Source organism: Triplophysa dalaica, chromosome 5 (assembly GCF_015846415.1).
Source record: "Triplophysa dalaica isolate WHDGS20190420 chromosome 5, ASM1584641v1, whole genome shotgun sequence".
NCBI classification, from domain to species: domain Eukaryota; kingdom Metazoa; phylum Chordata; class Actinopteri; order Cypriniformes; family Nemacheilidae; genus Triplophysa; species Triplophysa dalaica.
In genome coordinates this window covers 2295210-2318051 of record NC_079546.1, presented here as the reverse complement: position 1 = coordinate 2318051, position 22842 = coordinate 2295210, and the positions used below count along the sequence as shown (strand labels likewise).

Genomic DNA, 22842 nt, shown 5'->3' with positions numbered 1-22842 from the left:
ATTTCAGACAGTTCAACACTGGTTGGGCACAACTGCGGACAGGTGTGCCGACATGGTGACAGAGCTGAGTTCCATACCGAGAAAGAGGATGCTCTGCACTGGGGAGAGCTTGCCCCTCTCTTGGTTGACCTGGAGTCCCAATCGACCTAGGTGCCGGAGCACCAGGTCCCTTTGTGTACATAACAGATCTCGCGAGTGTGCCAAGATAGGCCAGTCGCTGAGATAGTTTAGTACCCGCTCGCCTTCCTCCTCTCAGGGAGAAAGGGCGGTCAGGGACAGACCGAAAGGGAGGACTCTGTACTGATATGCCCGCCTCTCGCACGCGAACCGTGGGAACGGCCGGTGTCGAGGAGGATCGAGACATGAAAGTAAGCGTCCTTCAGGTCGATTGCCACGAACCAATCCTGACACCTCATAGATGTCAGGACGCGCCTCTGTGTGAGCACCCTGAATGGCAGCTTGTGAAGGTGCTCTGTTCAGGGTACGCAGCCTTTGGGGGCAACCCGCCGTCTTTCTTGGGAACGATGAAGTGCGGGTGGTGACCCACTGAACATCTTGGTTTTGAGGGACGAACTCGATGCCTGTTTTGCCAGAAGGGTGGTGACCTCTACCCGAAGTACGGAGGCGTCCCTGCCTCTGACAGAGGGAGAGATGATGCCCCGAAACTTGGGTGAGTCTCTGGCGAACTGGATCGAGTAACCAAGACGGACCGCCCTCATTAGCCAGCGAGACAGTGTGGGCAGCTCTCGAGCTCCCAGGGACTGTGACAGGGTGACCAAGGGGACGGTCTGCTTCATCATTCCCACGGGGGGTGGTTCGTCGGCTGGCGGAGCTAACCATGTCGCGGGGAGTCCCCGGAGGGAAGGTTTTTGCTCCGCCTGCTTACCTGCCTGGCGGGACAACGGCACGCACTGTCGGTTTGAGAGTGGTGACGGCTGTCGTATGTGTACGACCTCACGCCTCGCCAGGGTGTGAGGTCGGTTCGCCGAGCACAGTCCAGTGGAGTGTGCGATCGGCTGCAAGTAAACCCGGGGAGAACAGAAAACTCAGTGAGTAAGTGGGCGCCAAGCCCTAACAAGGGCCCGGCTTTGGTGACGAGGCAGGAGTCGTCCCGTACCGACCGATCAGAGCCGTGGCTGTGAAGGTTCGGGCCCGATGTTGTTCTCCCTGGGGTCTTCCCGTCAGTGTCCCTTCTCGCGAGGAGGTTGCTGACGGGGTGGAGGTTTCCCCCTCGACCTCTGCTTCCGGGGTGCCGCCTGTGGGGGCACAGGAACCGGAGCCGATGTCGAAAGGGTCCTGGGTTGCAGGGAAGCAGACGTCACGTGAGATCTCGGAGGCCTGTAGGCGGCCGAGTCGCGGCGTGAAAAAAATGTGGTTAATTGCCACTGTCTGCTTCGCCGTCAAAAAACTGCTGAGCGCAGTCCTCGACGGTGTTACCAACAACCCACCCTGCGAGATGAGTGCATCAAGAAAGCGGACTTCCTTGCTGTCACTCTTCTGCACAAGGTATAGCCGGGGGTGTCTCTCCTGGACCACTACCGTGGACATCGTCCGACCCAGGGCCCGTGCCGCCGCCTTAGTCGCCCGTAGAGCGCTGTCAGCGGTGGCACGGAGATCCTGCATTATACCCGGGTCGGCCTTACCCTCGTGGAGCCCTCTCAACGCCCTGGCCTGGCGGACCTGCAGGATGGCCAAGGCATAGAGAGAGGAGGCAGCCTGGCCCGCAACATCGCAAGCTTTCGACACCAGTGATGCCGAAGTCTTACGTGCTTTGGACGGTAGGAGTGGTCGATCCCCCCCCAGGTGGTAGCCGTCCGCGGCACAGGTGCACCGCAGGCGGACGTTCCACCCGGGGGATCTCGACGCAGTCCTTGGCTGCCTCACCATCGAGGGAAGTAAGGGAGCCGGAGCTGGTTTCACTGGAACGGTCCGTGAGTGGAGCGTTCCAAGTTTTACACAGCTCCTCATGCACCTCCGGGAAAAACATGGCACCCGGGGTGGGCGCGGTTTGCACCGCGCACCGACCTCGGGAACCACGCATCCCCGGGTTAGCACGGATGACATCACTTCTGCTTCCTCCTGAACTCGACCGCTGGGGGTGGAGTTTGGATTCGGCAGAGTCGGATGCCAGTCTCCCTCCGATGCTGCGAGCGACATCTCATCTACGTCACACATCGTTTCCGAGTGTGTGCGTGAGGATCCGGACGGTATGCCACCGCCGGTTGGGGAACGTTCAGAAGAGCGAATCGGGGTGCGATCGGCCCGTGAGCACTTGGCTGGCGGGTTTACGTTCGCAGAGTTCCCCGTATCACTAACGCTGCTAACGTGGGTGGTCATCGGGGCCGTAGCCACAGATGTCACAGCCCGGGTAGCAGACGAAATGGTGGCTGGTTCCCGTAGGAAGACAGCCACCCGTGACCGCAACTTCTGAATGACAATCTGCCCGCAGTGCAGGCAGATGTGTCAACGAACGCTGCTTCAGTGTGCTGGACGCCCAGACACCTAATGCAGCGATCGTGTCCATCCCCCTCCTCGATGAGGGTGCCGCACCCAAGAGAACAGCGGGACATGCCGCGCTGGAGAATGCTCAGTCAGTCCTGAAAAGGACTTTTAGAAAAAATCTCTAACACCTCCGGAACCGCCGAGACGCCCAGGGGAAGGTCGCTGCAGGAAGGGACGATCCGCTGTAACACGTCGTAGCACCAGCGTGTAGTTGTAGAGGATTGAATCCTGAGTTGTACTCATGAGCGATGGCTCTGAAGAACAAAAGGTAAGTGAATGCTGCACGCCGGCCTCCTTTTATACCGGATTTCCGGGGGCGGAGCCCGGCATGCAAATTGCATTCGCCAAATTTCATTGGCCTTTTCTATAGTAGTCAGAGTTGATTGGTTCTCAAGGGCGAACCCCATCTGTCGTTCTCGACACAACGTCGAGAGACCGACAGAAAGGGAACTCTCTCAGGCATTTAACTGTATCAAATATTCATAAAGGACGATTCTATCTTACCTCGACAAATGACTCCAGCATCTTGTTTATGGTTGCAGGAACTTTTTCCAATTCCTTTGGATGGACAATCCTTCACGGTAAGCTCTTTCCCAGTACACTTTAAATCTTCCATCAACACGGTTCCTGAACCTTGTCCGAAGAATGCCTCAGACTTTGCTTCCCAAGGTGTCCCACAGCCCAAGTTTTTACACACCACTCCAGCGTCGGTTAAGTCCCAGCCAACATCACAGACCGTTCCCCACTTAAAATTATGTAAGACCTCCACTCGACCAGCACAAATATTCTCTCCTTCAGCCAGTTTAATATCTAACAAAGAATGAACAAACTGTTTAAAAGTGGGCTCTGTATGAAATGTGTAACATGGAAAATATGTTTTTAAAAGAAGCGGAAGGTTAAGAAACAATCTTACTGTTGCAAACAACTCCTGCGTAACGTTCGCCTACGCAACTGCTCACGTCCCATCCGCTAAACCCACAGCTCCTCAGTGTCGCCTCCTTTCCTCTACATGCGACATTATCCATCCATTTCGGCCCATCATATGGACCCATGTATGAGGTGACCTCTAAAACTTCACCACAGCCCAGCTCTCGACACAAAACCATAGCATCTTCCAAACCCCAACCAGTGTGACACACTGACCCCCAATGCCCGGTATAAAGCACCTGAAGTCTTCCATCACATGGACTGATACCATCCACCAGCTTTACTTCTGCAAGGGACATTGGTTTCACATGCAGTATAAACTCCGTCAGGCACTAAACTGTATCGTATCATTATTAGTCTTAAAGGACGATTTGATCTCACCTCGACAGATGACTCCAGCATCGTCTCTATTGGTGCATGAGCTTGTTCTTAAACCATTTGATGGACACTGTGTCACTGATATCTCATTCCCAGTACACCCAACATCTTCTAGGAACACGGATCCTGAACCCTGTCCGAAATAAGCCCCGATCGTTGCTTCTACAGGAGACCCGCAACCCATGTTTTTACACACCACTCCAGCGTCTGTTAAATCCCAGCCAGCATCACAGACCGTTCCCCACTCGTCGTTGTCTAAGACCTCCACTCTTCCGGAACACTGACTAGTTGTATCTGCCAGTTTAAGATCTATAAGAGGGTGGAAGGAACCAAAAGTATATATCAAGGTGCCGACAAATCTTTGTAAAGAATGCGTTGACGTTTTATGGCTTTTCTACTGGATAGAACAAACTTTGAGTTAAACATTCTAAGCAGTGACATAAGGGTTGAGTGGTGATTGACAACGTAAAAATCAAACCTCGACAGATGACCCCAGCTTCCTGTGTATGATTACAGCTGTGTGATCCCCATCCATTAAACCTGCAGTCCTTTAGTGACGCCTCAGTCCCTGTACACTGAACATCGTCCATCCATATTGTTCCCGTACCAGATCCAAAGTAAGAAAATCGTTTTGCGTCCGCATGGGATGGACATCCCATTTCTCTACACACCACTGCTGCATCAAGCACATCCCAGACATCCATACAGACAGTTCCCCATGTTCCATTATGAAGAACCTCCACTCGACCAGAACAAGAGTCGGGGCCGTTTACCAACCTGACGGGAGCTACAAATAAATAAGGGATATGTCATTAAAAATGCTAACATTTTTTTTTTCTTTCAAAAACAAAAAGAGATCAAACTCTTCATCCCACAATGTTTCAAGGACTTTTATCTCACGGTTACAGATGACTCCGGCATCTTTTGCATGGCTGCAGGTACTTGTTCCCACAGTTTTTGATGGACAATTTTTCAACGTTGACTCAGTCCCGGTACATTTAACACCATCGAGCCACACGGGTCCTACACCCTGTCCGAAGAATGCTCCGGTCGTTGCGGTTTTAGGAGTCCCAAAACCCATTTGTCTACACACGACTGCAGCGTCTGTTAAATCCCAGCCATCATCACAGACAGTTCCCCACTGACCATTATATAGGAACTCCACTCTTCCAGAATACTGTTTAGTTGTATTTGTCAGTTTAACACCTGATAGAGACAAAAGCATAAGTAGATGTCCAAAAGCAGGAAATTCTGTTCTATGTACATAAAGCTGTCGTTGGGATGCTTTCAAAAACTGATTAAGAACATTAGTGAACGTCCTTAAAGAGAAAGATAAAGAGGATCTCACTATTGCAAACAGCTCCAGCGTAAAGTCCGTTGCCACAACTGCTCACGCCCCATCCTGTAAATGGACAGCTCCGCACTGACTCCTCCTTTCCTGTACATCCGAGATAATCCATCCATTTTGACTCAAGATATGAACCTGAATATGAGGTTGCCTGTAAAGCTTCACCACAGCCCAGCTCTCGACACAAAACCGTGGCATCTTCAAGACCCCAGTTAGTGTGACAAACTGAACCCCATAGACCGTTATAAAGCACCTGAAATCTTCCATCACATGGGCCGGTACCATCCACCAGCTTTACTTCTGCAGGAAAATATTAGTTTCACATATGAGCTCTTTCAGGCATTGAACTGTGTCATTAGAAGATCTTTAGTTTCAATCGATCATTTCAACTTACGACGACAGGTGACTCCAACATCTTGTTCATGGCTGCATGTACTTGTTCCTAAAGCCTTTGATGGACAGTTTTTCACAGACGACTCAGTCCCGGTACATCTCACATCATCCATCCACACAGGTCCAGAACCCTCTCCGAAGAAAGCTCCAGGCTTTACTGCTATAGGGAGCCCACAACCTACTTGTTTACACACCACTGAAGCATCTTTAAAATCATAGCCATCATCACAGACCGTTCCCCACAGATTGTTGTGTAAGACCTCCACTCTTCCAGAACACTGGTTACCTCCATTTACCAGTTTTACATCTAAAAGAGAGTGAACAGAACAATAAGTGGATGTTCAAAATCAGAATCCTCTCTTATATTTTGTCTCATAAGCTGTCAGTATAAAACAATGTCAAAAGGATCACATTTGATGGATTTTTATGTTTCTAGATTTGATGCAGATTGTACAGGTCACACTTTGTCTAATTTTCATCTACGTTCGCCTCTGGTAATCTGGTTGAAGAAATTTCAGCCGTCTGTTGTATGATTGAATGATGCCACTTGAAACACCATTTTCTAAACAAATTCAGGTTCAGGGGACATTTGGTTCTGACCTCTGTGGTTGCATATTCATATTCTTAGTATGAAAACGACATTGCTATATACTTACATTAAGGTATCGTTTGCATGAATAGTTATTGCAGATCACAAACTATCAAACAAATGATCATTTTAAATACATGCACATTGTACACAGCCGTGGACAAATTAAGAGACCATTTCAAAATTATTTTCAGTTTTTCTGAATTTACTTTTTATGTGTAAAGGGAAAATTATAATTTTTGTTTCATTCTATGAACTACTAACAATATTACTACCAAATTTCAAATATATATATTTTATACATGTTGTTTCAATTTGCATTTATTTGCAGAAAAGACTGTAGAAACAGGTGGAAATATAATCAGAAAATAATCTCTGTATTTTTTCAGATCTCAAATACTGCAAAGAAAACTAGTTCAGATTCGCAATACAACAGTCATATTTCTAAATGAATTTTGGAAAAGTTCTGTGATTTTTATCAGTTCTTCTGTGTCTTGTCAGGCTACCAGTCTTTCACATTGCTGTTGGATGACTTAATGTCACTCATGAGGTTTGACATTGTTAAAATTCAACAGACACTGGACAGGAATCACCAAAATACATCTAGTATTGTTTCTTAATTTTTTCCACGGATTTATGTTGAATGTAAAAAGTAAAAGATTCTCGGTGCTGGAAACCATGTTTAAAAGTGTCCCAAAATTTGCTTTTACTCTTCTAAAAAAAAGATTTTTCTGAGAAATGTGCAAGAGCTCTAAGGACAGTAAATGTCTCTTCATCGACTCCATTATAAGAGAAAACCTTTGACTCGGTCTTGTTAAATAACAGCTTTTTGTTTACTAACTTTCTTGAATTTATCTACATCCCTAAAGCTGAGGTGTTCAGTTTACAAAATACATTAATGTTACGGTTTTGAGTGGCAATGTATGTCATTAAAGAGAAAATTAGTTTAGCCATTTTTATGTTTAAGTTTGTTAATTGGGTGACACTTGGTAAAATCCCCAAATTCTATATAATTTGGTTTTGGTCTAAGCAAATACGGGCGTAAAGAGTCACACCTACAGTTGTAAATATAATTTGAATCAAACATTTGGCATGTGAAAATAAAACTGATACTGGGGCCTTTTTATTTTAAAATGAGAAATACTTCTATGAAAAAAATTCTATGTTAATAAAGTTTTAGGAATGATCTTACTGTTGCAAACAACTCCTGCGTAAAGTCCGCTCACACAACTGCTCACGGCCCATCCGGTAAATGGACAGTTTCGCAGTGTCGACTCTGTTCCTGTACATGTCACATTATCCATCCATTTTGGCCCGTGAACTGTTGCAGAATACGAGGATGTTCCTGTAACTTCACCACAGCCCAGCTCCCGACACAAAACCGTGGCGTCTACCAGATCCCAACCAGTGTGACACACAGGACCCCACAGACCATTATAAAGCACCTGAACTCTTCCATCACATGGACCGGTACCACCCACCAGCTTTACTTCTGCAGAACACATTTTTTTTCACATACAGCATTAACCATTTGAGGCGTTGCATTTTATTATTATGAGATCTTTAGTCATCAACTAGACTTTCAATTTACCACGACAGATAACTCCAGCATCTTGTGTATGGCTGCAGCTGGCTGCTCCTAATCCGTTTGATGGACATTGTGTCACTGATGTCTCACTTCCAATACAGTTCACATCTTCCATCAACACGGATCCTGAACCCTGACCATAATAAGCTCCAATCTTTGCTGCTAAAGGAGGCCCACATGCCATGTTGTTACACACCACTGTAGCGTCTGATAAATCCCAGCCAGAATCACAGACCGTTCCCCATTGACCATTCTGTAAGACCTCCACTCTTCCAGAACACAGACTGGCTGAATTTACCAGTCTAATGTCTAAAAGAGGGTAGGCATGAACGTAAATAGATATAAAAAAGGAATTAGTGCAATTTATTATCTACAAATCTATTTAGCATAATTAAGTGTTAAATAATACCAAATACAGATATATAAACATTATATAAAGTCTAGTTTTTATGGTTTTAACATGACATAAAATTTTTAATTGAGGGAATACTACCGCTGTATCTATCCCACCTCGACAGAAAACTCCCGCATCATGTGTATGATAACAGTTGTGTGATCCCCATCCATTAAACGTGCAGTCCCTTAGTGATGACTCAGTCCCTGTACACCGAACGTCGTCCATCCATATATTTCCCGTACCCGATCCAAAGTAGGAATATTTGACTGCTTCAAAATTTGTTGGACATCCCAATTCTTTACACACCACTGTAGCATCAAGAACATCCCAGAGATCTGAACACACGGTTCCCCATACGCCATTATGATAAACCTCCACTCGTCCAGAACAAGAGTCGGGGCCGTTCACCAGCCTGACTGCAGCTAAACATCAATAAAGGACAAAAAAATTATGAAACGTTTTTAAAATGTCATATTTATTCACCATGTTGTTTCCAAAATGTTGTTATTTTATCGGTAAAACACAAAAAAAAAACTTTATGCAACTCTTTTCCATCAAATGACAAACCATGCGGCATTGTTAAAATATGTGGAGGTGAACGAGATCCCTCTAAAAAATGATGGGTTACTACATCCAAACATTGGGGCAGAATAGTACAGACTCAGTCGTTGGGTTATAAATTTACCCAAGTTGGGTTGTTTCAAACAAAAAATTCTTGGTTTCTTTAAACGATTTTAGCCCATTTATTTTGACCTAACTGTTGGGTTTGTCCATATTTGACCCAACGATGGGTTGTAAAAACCCAGAATTTGTATTGTATTTTATGCGATTGACAACCAACAATCAAGTCATACATTACTGTCAATGTAAGAGTTGCATGAAGATTCTTCTTTTGTGTTAGCAGACAGGTTTAGAATGATATAGATTAGAACAAATAAAAATGACACACTAAATGTTTCAGGTGAACGACATGTAAGAATAATTCAAGGATTTTTAGCTCACGTTGACAGATGACTCCAGCAATATTTTTACGGATGCAGTTGCTTGTTCCTAATGCCTTTGATGGACAGTTTTTTACTGATGACTCAGTCCCAGTACATCTCAAGTCATCCAGCCACACAGGTCCTTGACCTTGTCCAAAGAAAGCTCCGGTCTTTACTTCTACAGGAGGCCCACATCCCACGGTTTTACACACGACTGCAGCATCTGTTAAATCCCAGCCATCACTACACACTGTTCCCCACTGACCATAATATAAGACCTCAACTCTTCCTGAACACTGGCTAGTTCCATTCACCAGTTTTACACCTAAAGGAGAATAACAAAATGAATAGAGGTTAAAAGAGCAGGAATATAAATTATGTGTGTGGGATCATATTTTGATGGGTCGGATTTAGAAACGCAGTCAAAGAGCGAGAAATTTTGCAATTCAAAGAACATGGAATTTTTTTTAAACTGTCTGCATATTGTTTCTCCTCTTGAGACGGCATTGTAGAGGTCAATGCTTCGCCTTTTCTCCATCATGTTTTCAGGAGATATTGAGATTTCAGCCCGTCTTTTGTGCGTTTGAACTATGGCACATTGGGGTCTTACCCCAGACTTCTGTGGTTATATACTGCATAGGGATGTAACAATATTATCCATCGCGATAGCAAAATTGTCTCAATATGTGGTCACATGACTGTTTTAAGCGCTAGGTCTTCAGGGCCTAACATAGGGAAGGTGAAAAAAATAATAGATGCTGCCTTTGTCAAGGTCCATCTGGTGCGATTTTTCGGTCATTTTGCCCATCTCATACTATAACTCCTACCTGTAAGTTACAGCAATGATCAGCGGATTAAGAATAGAAGATGCTTGTGGCATGTTTCCAAATAATCATTTGTCATTTTAAAAAGAGCTATAAATACCGTGGAAGTTATACCAAGGTATTATCATACAGATATTGTTACATCCCTAATACTGCATGGATTCTCAGTTTAAATATTGAAATATAACAGACTTTAAAATAAAATGTCATCTTTAATTAAGGTCAGGTGTGATTTAGCGAAGACGTTTCAGAAATGATCTTACTGTTGCAAACGGCTCCTGCGTAAAGTCCGTTCCCACAACTGCTCACGCCCCATCCGGAAAACGGGCATTGCCGCACTGACTCCTCAGTTCCTGTACATTGAAGATTATCCATCCATTTGTAATCATACACTGGACCTGAATATGAGGTTGCCTGTATAAGTTTCCCACAGCCCAGCTCTCGACACAAAACCGTAGCCTCTTCCAGACCCCAGCTTGTGTGACACACAGCACCCCACACACCATCGTAAAGCACCTGAACTCTGCCATCACATGGACCAGAACCTCCCACCAGCTTTTCATCTGCAGAAAATAAGTTTCATCATACAGCATAAGCTCTTTCAGGCGTTGCGCCGTATTATTATGAGATCTTTAGTTATAAACAACGACTTCAACCTACTTCTACAGGAGACTCCAGCATCTTGTGTATGGCTGCAGTTGGCTGTTCCAAACTCCTGTGATGGACACTGTTTCACTGTTGACTCATTTCCAGCACAGCTCACATCTTCCATCCACACGGACCCCATACCCTGACCATAATAAGCCCCGGTCCTTACTGCTGCAGGAGTCCCACAACCCATCTCTTCACACACCACTGTAGCGTCTGATACATCCCAGGCATCATCACACACGGTTCCCCACTCTCCATTATGCATGATCTCTACTCTTCCAGCACACGAATCAACTCCATTTGCCAGTCTTACATCTAAGAACGGACAAAACCATGAGGAGATGTGATTGTGTCATTCTTGCAATTTCTTGTATAAATTCTTTTACATAATCCTTAATACAGACAAGACAGGTCCAAATACTTTACATATTTATATACAGACATTTGGAGAGACTGGTGTACCAATATTAATCACTTGCTTAAATGCTTTCTGCCACACTACTTTTGTATGCATTTACAAGTATCTAAAGCAAAACATAAAAGAAAAACTTTCTATCCCCCCACCTCACCTCGACAGATGACTCCAGCATCAGCCGTGTGATCACAGTTGTTTAATCCCCATCCAGAAAACGCACAGTTCTTAAGTGTGGATTCACTTCTTGAACACAGAACATTAGCCATCCATACATTCCCCGAACCAGATCCAAAGTAAGAGTATTTGACAGCTTCAGCACCGGTTGGACATCCCAGTTCTTTACACACCACAAAAGCTTCACTGTAAGTCCAGTCATTTGAACAAACGGTTCCCCATACACCGTTGTGATAAACCTCCACTCGTCCAGAACATGAGTCGGGACCGTTCACCAGCCTGACCGCAGCTAAACATAAATACAGGAAAAAATTAAGTATGCTTTTGTTTAATTTCTGTTTTTGGGTGAACAACATGCAATGAGGACTTTTAGCTCACGTGCACAGACGACTCCAGCATCTTTCTCATGGCTACAGCTCGTTATGTCCCATCTCGTGGATGAACAGCTCACCAATGAAGCCTCGGAACCAGAACATTGTGCCGCATCCATCCATACTTTTCCAGAACCTTGACCAAAATAGGCACCAAGCTTCGCCTCTACAGCCCTTGGAAAGTCCAGCTGTCTGCACACCACCGCAGCATCCAACAGATCCCAGCCATTATCACACACCGTTCCCCACTGACCCTGTAAATTCATCTCCACTCGTCCTGAAAAAGGCTTGTCACCGTTCACCATCCTTATGGAGATCGATGCTAGTACTAAAAATGGGTCAGAGATTAGCAATGCTCAATGGTTACATTCAGTGTGTACATTCAGTATTTAGCTCCTGTTTACCTAGACAAGTGACTCCAGCGTCTTCACCGTGTACACAGTTGTGTGTTCCCCAGCCCGGGTGTCCACAGTTTAGCAGTGTGGACTCACTGCCACCACAAGCAACATCATCCATCCATATTTGCCCTGAACCTTGTCCAAAATAAGCAAGCACATTCACTTCTATGGCAGGTCCACAGCCCAGTTGTCTACACACCACTGCAGCATCTGATAGATCCCAGTAATCATCACACACAGTTCCCCAAATTCCATTATAATAAACCTCCACTCGTCCAGCACAGGAGTTGGGACCGTTCACCAACCTCACAGAAGCTTCGACTGGAGGTCCTTTTCCAAAATCTGCGCGTACATATCAAACACACAATTAGATAAATATGATTCAAAGAATGGAATAAATTTAGTACATAATAATACAAAGAGTAGAAATTATGACATCCAAAATCTTTGTGTATTTACAAGACATGTCAAGTGCGGTGTACGTTTTCATTGACAAATTGTGTTTCCAATCATTTAATACAAGCGTAGTGACCAGATGCTCAACACAATTTATAAACAAACGGCATGTTTCTTCTTACCAAGCAAGATAACCAGGCACAAGGACAATAACATGATGTCTGCAGAAAAAAATCAAATCAATTTAAATAATTTGTCTGACACATTTGAATCATCATTTATATTGTTCTTTTGAGGTTTAGAAGTAACTTTCTGCCAAAAAAAAAATACAGTCATCACTTTTACATTTATTACAAAATTGTGCATTAGTTACTAAAGTAGCTATTAAATTATACAACATATAAATTTATTAAAGGGGAAATAACAGAAAGAGTTAAAAGCATTTAAAGCAAACAAAATACTACATCGGTGATAATTCTATGAAATGACAGTAAAATAAAGCCATTCACTAACCTTACACCTCGTGAAATATCTCAGTCCAGTTCTGCACCTTCTTTGTCCTTTGTGTGAGTCAAGGAGAGGTCAATATGTTTTCTTTGGACTAAGAAACACCTGCTCTCTCTGCTCCTCCTCTAAAAAGGACTCAGCAGACAACGTTAATATTTACATTTAGACATTTAACAGAATATTAATAAGAGATATAGAAAATATACTCTCCATGAAATTTTAAATTAATGATTAATTGACTACAATCTAAGATGTTTATCTTTCACATGTTTTCACACAGTGCTGTAGTACTTGAGTCCGAGACATTTTTCTCCGACTCGGTTATTGTTAAACTGTGCACACTGTTAAACTGTTAGCACAATGAATGTCCAACTACAATGAAGAACCCAACTAAAGAAAATATTGATCACATGATGTTTGTTGAAACTTCTACATACTTTTAACATTAATTGCGGTTGCAAAGTGATGTTGATTCAATGAAGAGATCACTGGTAAGAACATTTTCCATTGGCAGCCCCGCATGTGATTGTTACACTACAATAAAAACACTGGAAAATCTGAAGCTGTACTTTGTTTTATGTGACACTGGTGAAATTGCTAAATAAAACAACCAAATTTTTTCCGCTTTTTGATCATTACAAATAAAGCACGTGGTCTTGATCTTTGAAGAGGATTCTTTTTTCTGTCTCTGTCTGGACCATCTCATTTGGACTCTGTCTTTACTTGGACTCGAACCTCTTTGGACTTGGACTTGACTTGGACTCAAATCTCTTTAGACTCGGTCTTGACTCGGTCTCGACTAGTCCTGGTCTTGGCCTTTTCTTGGACTCGACAAAGGTGGACTTTACTACAGCCCTGGTTTCACACAGACATAAGTTTGCATCTGTGTTTTCTGGATTTATCATTTTGTGTTCAAAGCCAAACGTATGCCTCATAATTGATTTAATGGCACATCATAGACAACATTTTAAATGGGTCAAGGTTCAAAGCAGGGAAACTCATTCATAAAGCTGCGGGCAAAACTACATTCTGTCTGTATTTATTTAAGTCCAGAAGACAATATTTGGCGGGTCAAAAACCACCCCGGCCTGTGAGAAAATTTGCAATTTAAAGCCCATGGAAAAAATGTCAAATTTTAGGAATGCAAGACTAAACATTTGTGTATATTTACATGAACACACTAAAAAAACCTCATGCCAGCAGCGTTATTTAAACATAAGTTTGCATAAGTTTAAAAGTCCTGCATGTATACCCTGACAACATTAGAAACACTAATTCTACACATGAAATTCTAAATTGGCAGGTAAAAAATATACAAGACAAGTGAAAAGTCTAAAAGCCGAAGCTCAGAAAGCTTGAACTCAAACAATCGTGTTTACTGTGACAGGTTTGTCTTTAAAATGATACCAGACCCGAACTTAAAAATGAAACCTTGCTGAGTGGTTTGAAAAATAAAAAATGTTTGGAAGCCCAAATAAACACACTGACACATGAAAGTATGAACTTCTTTCTCTTTAATTGAATGCCATGCCAAACATGTCAAGGGCATTACAGCAACCCATGGTATTACGTTACGCTACATATAATTCAATCACAATTTTTTTTAATGAATTAGTTTTATGCTTTAACATTTTACATCCCACTGGATTCTTACTTCATCATTTATAGTTGCAACACAAATGTAAACTTTCTGATTCTAAGTTCTGTTATACATGAAGCATGATTTAACTACCACAAAAATGCAGGTTCAATACGATTATTATCAGATTAATAAAAAAATGATGTGATCTTTAATATTCGATTATTAAAGCTGAGACAGTGAAGCAAAGGTGAACATAAAAAGATCACCATCACAATACAATAAATAATTCTGTGTTTTTATATCCTTTGATACATATGCATCCCTCCTCGTTGAAATCTTCATAGTTGGACATGGAAAATACATCATTGTCACAAAGAAACCTAATAATATCTACTGGTTGCCTGTATTTTAGAAACAGCCACTAGATGACAGTGCAATAAAGAAGCAAGAGAAAGACATAATGATTAAAAGAGTAACCACCTGTAGAGACATTTGAGAATACAGCATACATGCTGAACAAAACAGTAACAATTTCTTAAATGTATTTATTTGTAAAAAAAAATATTGCAATATTATGCAATTAAAGTTTTTTACTTTTCAAATTAAAGAATTTACAGCTGTTTCCGCTCTCCCCTGTATACCACACAAATATTGTGAATATTATACTTTATACTTTGCAAACCGTAAAAACTTGATGTAGTTTTGCAGCAGGTTTGCCAGTAACTAACTGCATATTTAATTACTACTTAAAACTTTCCTCTTAGTGCTATTTTCAGTTTAATTAAACTTTACTTTTGAGATTCAAAATTTGCACAGCAACACTACTTTCTTCCAAAGCATTTTTGGCTTTTTTTAGTAAAAAATATTTCTTGCAGGTCTAGTCCTCCATATTAGATGTTTAGTCTTATTTATGAAAGAAAATATAAGAAATAGGAAAGTTTATGTTTATGATACATTTTCAATTAAATCTAAAGTACGTAACTGGCAAACCAGCTGCAAAACTATAGCAAGTTTTACACTGCACATTAAAATTAATGTTACCTCACCTTGTCCATAAGTTTCTTCTTAATATTCGGGTCATTTAAATCGACATCACTCTGAGCTTTTATCAAAATCCGTACCACGGCTCTTTTCACAAGATCTGTGTCAATAAACATGAAAATATTATAGCAAGAATGGTTTCATGTAAAAGCATTGATTGAAAAATTTGATCCATATAGCACATTATTCAACTTTTTTTTAAATACAGTTTGAATATAAAACTCAAATCCACATTGAATCTTACGGTTGCACACAACTCCTGCGTAAAGTCCGTCTGGACAACTGCTTACGCCAGATCCGGTAAACGGACAGTTCCACAGCGACAACTCATTTTCAGTACACTCAAGATTATCCATCCATATTGACCCAGCAAATGGACCCACATATGACATAGTCTGTTCAGCTTCACCACAGTCCAGCTCGTGACACAAAACTGTCGCTTCTTCCTGACCCCATCCAGTGTTACAAACAGACCCCCATTGCCCCTTATGTAGAACCTGAAGTCTGCCGTTACACGGACTCGTCCCATCCACCAGCTTCATATCTGATATTTGGATCACATACAGTATGAGCTTTTGTAAGCCATTATGTTTTCTCATGAGAGCATTAATCATAATCAATGATTTTGACTAACCTCGGCAGATGATTCCTACATCATGCCCAGAACAAATAATTCGTTAACACTTTATAATAACTGCACGCTATGAATCATTAGTCACTCAAAAAAAAAATTTTTGCTGTCTGTTCAATTTACTTAACTTGCTTAAGTTAAAGCTACACAACTTTTGGAAAATATGGTTACAACATGATTGTTTTATGTTTAGTCATATAACTGAATCCATGCATGTTGGGACAACATAAAGGAGTTGTGTTGTGTTAACATAAAATAGTTATAATAGGGCAGAGGACTTATATTTCCCAGCATGCTTTGCGTACATTTTTCAGTAAAAATAAACACTTGTTAGTGTTTAATGTTCATTTATCTTAAAAGTTTTAAAGAGTTAGTTATATTTTTGAGTTTGGTGGTTACCCTTGTTCAGAAAAGTGTTGCCTTTGGTTAGGTTGGCAGTCTTTAGAGATTACAGAGTTTGTACAAGTTATTCTTGTTGGAAAAAAAAATTAATGTACATGCCTTTGATATTGAAAAGTAAAGGTAGTCTTTAGAGATTACACAAGTTATTCTTGTTGGAAAATGTTGTAAAAGTTTTTGAAATTATTGAATAAATTCATTGAATAAACAGGAACTGAAAGTGAGGACTGTGTATGCCTTGTAAAGCATTTACAAATGAGAGTTAAAGGCTCAGTTATCTTCTAAGCAGAAATAGGAAAAAACAACAAAGATGGATACAGAACATAGAAATATTTATTTCAAGATGCGAAAGAAATTAAACTGTACAACTGTACATATTAATGAATATAAAACGATTTAATAAAAAATATGCAAAATTAAAATTGTACAACTGTAAATGCTTTACAAGGCATAGTCCTCACTTTAGATGAGCTCACAAAAATAATTCTCTAACAACTAGTAAATGTTTTATAACTACCTTAATTAATCATGAATTACATCTGGAATGTGTGTTAAAAAACATTTATTAACAAATTAAGTAACTGTTACTATATGTCAGAATAATAAGATGTATAAATGTGCATTCAAAGAGTTTATTTATCATTTACTTACACTTTCTAAATGATCTCATGAACCACTGACAACTCCAAACTAACTGGTTTGTAGGTAATGTAATCCTTAGTTTAGAAATGATGAATTCATCCTTAATAAAGTATGAATATTTGATTATTAAGCATATTATATACATGCTTATAAATCAAGAACAAAGCATTTATAGCTGTATTTATAAACTGCTTACTGATGTCTATTAATGTGGGGCTAATGCTTCATAAATGATTAATTAACTATGTACTGATGCTTAACTAATGATTCATAGCGTGCAGTTATTATAAAGTGTTACCAATAATTCCCATCCGTTTGTATAGCCAGGTGGAAACACAGCTCATAGCTTAAACACGCATAAAAATCGTATAAACATTTAATTCACAGACTATTCAATTCAAATTAGGTATGAAAAGGCGACTCATCTGTATGAAGTGCAAACAATGAAGAAGACACAATGACCTTTTTACTGTAACTAGTTGTGTGTTTTCTGTCTGGTAGTCACAAGAGACCTGTGAAAACAGCATGTTTTAAAGGGTAATATTGCATCAAGAAAACTTACATGTATATATACATAACATATAAAGAAACCCGAAAACACACCTGTTTTGCATTCACTTAACTAAACACTCAGAACCCTCTTCTATCTTGATCGTCTTTCCTTTGCATCAACTCTTGTCATGCATGTAATGAGTTAGAATGCACTTAATGTTGCCTCATTGACACGTGAAATGCTTTCTCATATGTAAATCGCATTGGATTGAAGTGTCTGCTAAATAAATACACCTAATTGTAAAAAGTGGAAGTTTACTGTCCACATTGAAACCTTTCTTTAAAGAAATTTTAAAGAAGAGAAAGTTTACAAACCTGTTATTATTTATACCTTAACATCAGGCTGCTTTCTTAGGTTTAAAACATTAAAGTTTGAAATAACAACCAAACGACTTATGTCGTTTCAACTTACTCTTTTAAATTTGTTTATGGTATTTTTAGTTAAGGTAACTGACAGTATAAAAATTAGCTGAACATTTTTGAAAGTAAAAAGCAAATTTAAAAACCCTGGTAAAATGACTCCTTTTTGCAGTTTCTTGTTGCTCAGCTTAAAATGGAAGTCAATGCGGTGTCCTGACCTGTCCTCTGTGCTCAACCTCACTCAGCAGACAACAGTGAACAACAACACTAATACATTTACTTTTCCAGACAATTTGCCAGACAATTTTATCCACAGCAACTTGCAGCACATTTAAACTAAAATAGTTCTGTACGTTGCTTTGGATAAAAATGTAATATAACATAAATGGAATTATAAATGATGAGATTGTGGAAAAAAAACATAAACGCATGAATACATTTTTGCTATTTGACATGCTTTTTCTAGAAGATTTAGTAAGTGTAATGCAAAAACATTATGCCAGCGCTCACAAGACCTGCACCCTTGAAAGTCCCATTCATTTCAGTACAAGGTAAAAAAAAGTTTTTTTTAAAACCTTTTGAGATCATGCTAAAGCTCACACAATCCTCAGCCCATTAAGACTCTGCATTTGAGCAATTGAGAACTCTGAATTAAACATGTTTTCTAGTTGTTATTGAAACGGCAATGTTACCTAATGTTATTAAGATTATTTTGCACAATATTCTACGGTGAAAATTTTCTGTAAAATTAGAGGATTCAAATATATATATATTAAACGCCATTTTTCTTGCAAATATGTTGTCTTGGTCAGTAAATTTATAGTTTTTGACTGTAAAAAAGAAACAGTAAAAAAACCAAATCTTGATAAAAAGAAAATAAATTTTCTTGCAGCTGGGGCACCAGAAATAAATCCATAAAACGGGTTTTCCCTGTAAAATGACAGTATTCAAAATGTACTTTTGTCTGTAAAATAATCAGAATCTTTTTTTACAGCATCACCATAATAAACACAGACACACAATGAAGTCTGAACAGCATTCTCTTTAATTTTACTGCCATACATATCAAGGCCATAAGCTTATACTGCCACAGGGGTGGCATTACACTACAAATAACATTTTAATATAGTTATTATACATTTTCAGTTTATTAATTATATGAAGCTTTACCTACCACATATGTAATGATGTATATATATAACTAAATTTAATAATAGTTAGGTGGAAGCAATGAAGCAAAAGTGATTATAAAAAGATTTGCATTACATTATTACTAGAAGTTGTATGCTTTTTATCTGAGAGTCAAAGGGGGACCTGTGAAAACAACATGTTTTACATTATAATATGAAATCAATAATAAAAGCATTTTTAATGGAACATCTATCAGTAAATTCAAATTCTCAACATCCTTTAACATAAAATAAATGTTTATAATTCTAAGTCTAAATATATTATGTTCAAGGAAGAGAAAGACAGAGCAACAGCTCTCGGTTTACACACCTGTCATGATTCTATTTTTTGGAATACCGAGCCGTCAAGCTGTGTTTTCCAGATTGCAAAATAATTCCCTCTGCTTTTAACCACTGTGTTTATCTGTCGAACAGAAAACCTCAGAGATTAACTGACATTTAAATAAAACATCATCTAGTCAAAACACAAGAAGGGAATCTTCCTAAGTGGGCTTTCAGCACTAGTTTTTACGAGAAGTGCCATCGGATTTTTAGTGACCAAAGAGAGTCAGGTTCTGGGTTGAATGTTTCATCTGAAGGACAGTGCTTTTTTACAGTAAAGTGTCCCCGTCACTATACTGGGGCATTGGGACCCGTACAGATCACAGGGCGAGCACCCCCTGCTTGTCTCGCCAACTTCTCTTACAGCAGCAACCTATATTTCCCAGGAGGTCTCCCATCCACAGTAAGCAACCAGTCTTGGGCTACAGTGTGATATGGCTGCTGGCATGATTGTGTAGTGCGTACAATCTGACTCGTAAGTTTCAGTGCAATCTACTTTCATGTGTTTCTTCGTCGCAGAGCTGCAAGATAGCCCAGGCCACTCAACTACACTTATTGTAGTGAGACCATTACAAATACCAATTTAAAACTATGGTTACTATAGTAAAACTCATGTAACCTCACCTCATCTAAAATGCTCTTCTTGATATCTGGGTCATTGACATCAATTTCATAGTCGACGGTAACGGTGATCCTTACCACATTCTTTCTCACAAACCCTGTGAAATAAAAGGGAATGGTTTATCAAAAGAAAACCCATATATTACAACGTGAGATTAAGCGGCAAGTTTCGTAAATAATCTTACTGATGCAAACAACTCCTGCGTGAAGTCCGTTGGCACAACTGCTCACAGCCCCTCTGGTAAACGAACAGTCTTTTAACAGCCATTCTTTTCCAGTACATGCAACATTATCCATCCAAATTGGCCCAACAAATGGACCCTTATATGGCACTGGCACTGCAAATTCTCCACATCCCAGCTCACTACACAAAACTGTAGCGTCATTCACATCCCAGCCATTGTAACACACTGTACCCCACTGCTGATCATAAAGAACCTGAAGTCTGCCATCACATGTACTCGTGCCATTGACCACCTTTATATCTGTGGGATACATTGGTTAGACATAAAGTAAAAACTCTGTCAGGCATTTAACTGCATCAAATAGTCATAAAGGACGATTCTATCTTACCTCGACAAATGACTCCAGCATCTTGTTTATGGTTGCAGGAACTTGTTCCAATTGCTTTGGATGGACAATCTTTCACGGTAAGCTCTTTCCCAGTACATGTTAAATCTTCCATCAACACGGTTCCTGAACCCTTTCCGAAGAATGCCTCAGACTTTGCTTCCCAAGGTGTCCCACAGCCCAAGTTTTTACACACCACTCCAGCGTCTGTTAAGTCCCAGCCAACATCACAGACCGTCCCCCACTTAAAATTATGTAAGACCTCCACTCGACCAGCACAAATATGCTCTCCTTCAGCCAGTTTAATATCTAACAAAGAATGAACAAACTGTTTAAAAGTGGGCTCTGTATGTTTAAAATGTGTAACATGTTTTTAAAAGAAGAGGAAGGTTAAGAAACGATCTTACTGTTGCAAACAACTCCTGCGTAACGTTCGCCTACGCAACTTCTCACGTCCCATCCGCTAAACCCACAGCTCCTCAGTGTCGCCTCCTTTCCTCTACATGCGACATTATCCATCCATTTTGGCCCATCATATGGACCCACGTATGAGGTGACCTCTAAAACTTCACCACAGCCCAGCTCTCGACACAAAACCATAGCATCTTCCAAACCCCAACCAGTGTGACACACTGACCCCCAGTGCCCGGTATAAAGCACCTGAAGTCTTCCATCACATGGACTGATACCATCCACCAGCTTTACTTCTGCAAGTTTCACATGCAGTATAAACTCTGTCAGGCACTAAACTGTATCGTATCATTATTAGTCATAAAGTATGATTTGATCTCACCTTGACAGATGACTCCAGCATCGTCTCTATTGGTGCATGAGCTTGTTCTTAAACCATTTGATGGACACTGTGTCACTGATATCTCATTCCCAGTACAGTCGACATCTTCTAGGAACACGGATCCTGAACCCTGTCCGAAATAAGCCCCGATCGTTGCCTCTACAGGAGACCCGCAACCCATGTTTTTACACACCACTCCAGCGTCTGTTAAATCCCAGCCAGCATCACAGACCGTTCCCCACTCATTGTTGTCTAAGACCTCCACTCTTCCAGAACACTCACTAGTTGTATCTGCCAGTTTAAGATCTATAAGAGGGTGGAAGAAACCGAAAGTAGATATCAAAGTGCAGACAAATCTTTGAAAGGAATGTGTTGCCGTTTTATGGATTATCTACTGGATAGACCGAACTTTGAGTCAAACATTCTAAGCAGTGACATAAGGGTTGAATGGTGATTGACAACGTAAAAATCAAACCTCGACAGATGACCCCAGCTTCCTGTGTATGATTACAGCTGTGTGATCCCCATCCATTAAACCTGCAGTCCTTTAGTGACGCCTCAGTCCCTGTACACTGAACATCGTCCATCCATATTGTTCCCGTACCAGATCCAAAGTAAGAAAATCGTTTTGCGTCCGCATGGGATGGACATCCCATTTCTCTACACACCACTGCTGCATCAAGCTCATCCCAGACATCCATACAGACAGTTCCCCATGTTCCATTATAAAGAACCTCCACTCGACCAGAACAAGAGTCTGAGCCATTTACCAACCTGACGGGAGCTACAAATAAATAAGGGACATGTTATTAAATATGCTAACATTCTTTTCAAAATATGTCATTCACTCTAAAGCCGATTTTTTCTGTCAAAAAAAAAGAGACTTTTCATCAAACTCTTAATCCCACAATGTTCCAAGGACTTTTATCTCACGGTTACAAATGACTCCGGCATCTTTTGCATGGCTGCAGGTACTTGTTCCCACAGTTTTTGATGGACAATTTTTCAACGTTGACTCAGTCCCGGTACATTTAACATCATCCAACCACACGGGTCCTACACCCTGTCCGAAGAATGCTCCGGTCGTTTCGGTTTTAGGAGTCCCAAAACCCATGTGTCTACACACGACTTCAGCGTCTGTTAAATCCCAGCCATCATCACAGACGGTTCCCCACTGACCATTATACAGGACCTCCACTCTTCCAGAATACTGTTTAGTTGTATTTGTCAGTTTAACACCTGATAGAGACAAAAGCATAAGTAGATGTCCAAAAGCAGGAAATTCTGTTCTATGTACAT

The 22842-nt window shown here is 40.9% G+C and overlaps 1 protein-coding gene and 1 pseudogene across 1 annotated transcript; both read right to left on the bottom strand.

The window, feature by feature from the left end:
* LOC130421221 (deleted in malignant brain tumors 1 protein-like) overlaps positions 1-16006 on the bottom strand; it is a 29435-nt pseudogene extending 13429 nt beyond the window's left edge.
* A 3255-nt stretch (positions 16007-19261) lies between these two features.
* On the bottom strand, positions 19262-22657 carry LOC130421220 (deleted in malignant brain tumors 1 protein-like). Its single transcript, XM_056749004.1, has 9 exons — positions 22573-22657; positions 22148-22327; positions 21544-21849; positions 21158-21457; positions 20754-21059; positions 20366-20665; positions 20184-20278; positions 19549-19641; positions 19262-19362 (listed from the first exon to the last, which is right to left on the bottom strand). The coding sequence occupies exons 1-8, from the start codon at positions 22655-22657 to the stop codon at positions 19552-19554; spliced, it is 1662 nt and encodes a 553-aa protein (XP_056604982.1). The 3' UTR covers positions 19262-19362; positions 19549-19551.
* Between the last annotated feature and the right edge of the window lie 185 nt (positions 22658-22842).

Bases quoted from the DNA above. Each gene is read 5' to 3' on its own strand.
- LOC130421220 (XM_056749004.1), bottom strand. From the start codon at position 22,657: ATGGGTTTTGGGACTCCTAAAACCGAAACGACCGGAGCATTCTTCGGA. The intron at 20,666-20,753 runs GTAAGATAGAAT...TGTATCCCACAG, and splicing joins TGCTGGAGTCATTTGTCGAG to ATATAAAGGTGGTCAATGGC. The intron at 19,642-20,183 runs GTGAGGTTACAT...TCTGTTCGACAG, and splicing joins AGAAGAGCATTTTAGATGAG to ATAAACACAGTGGTTAAAAG.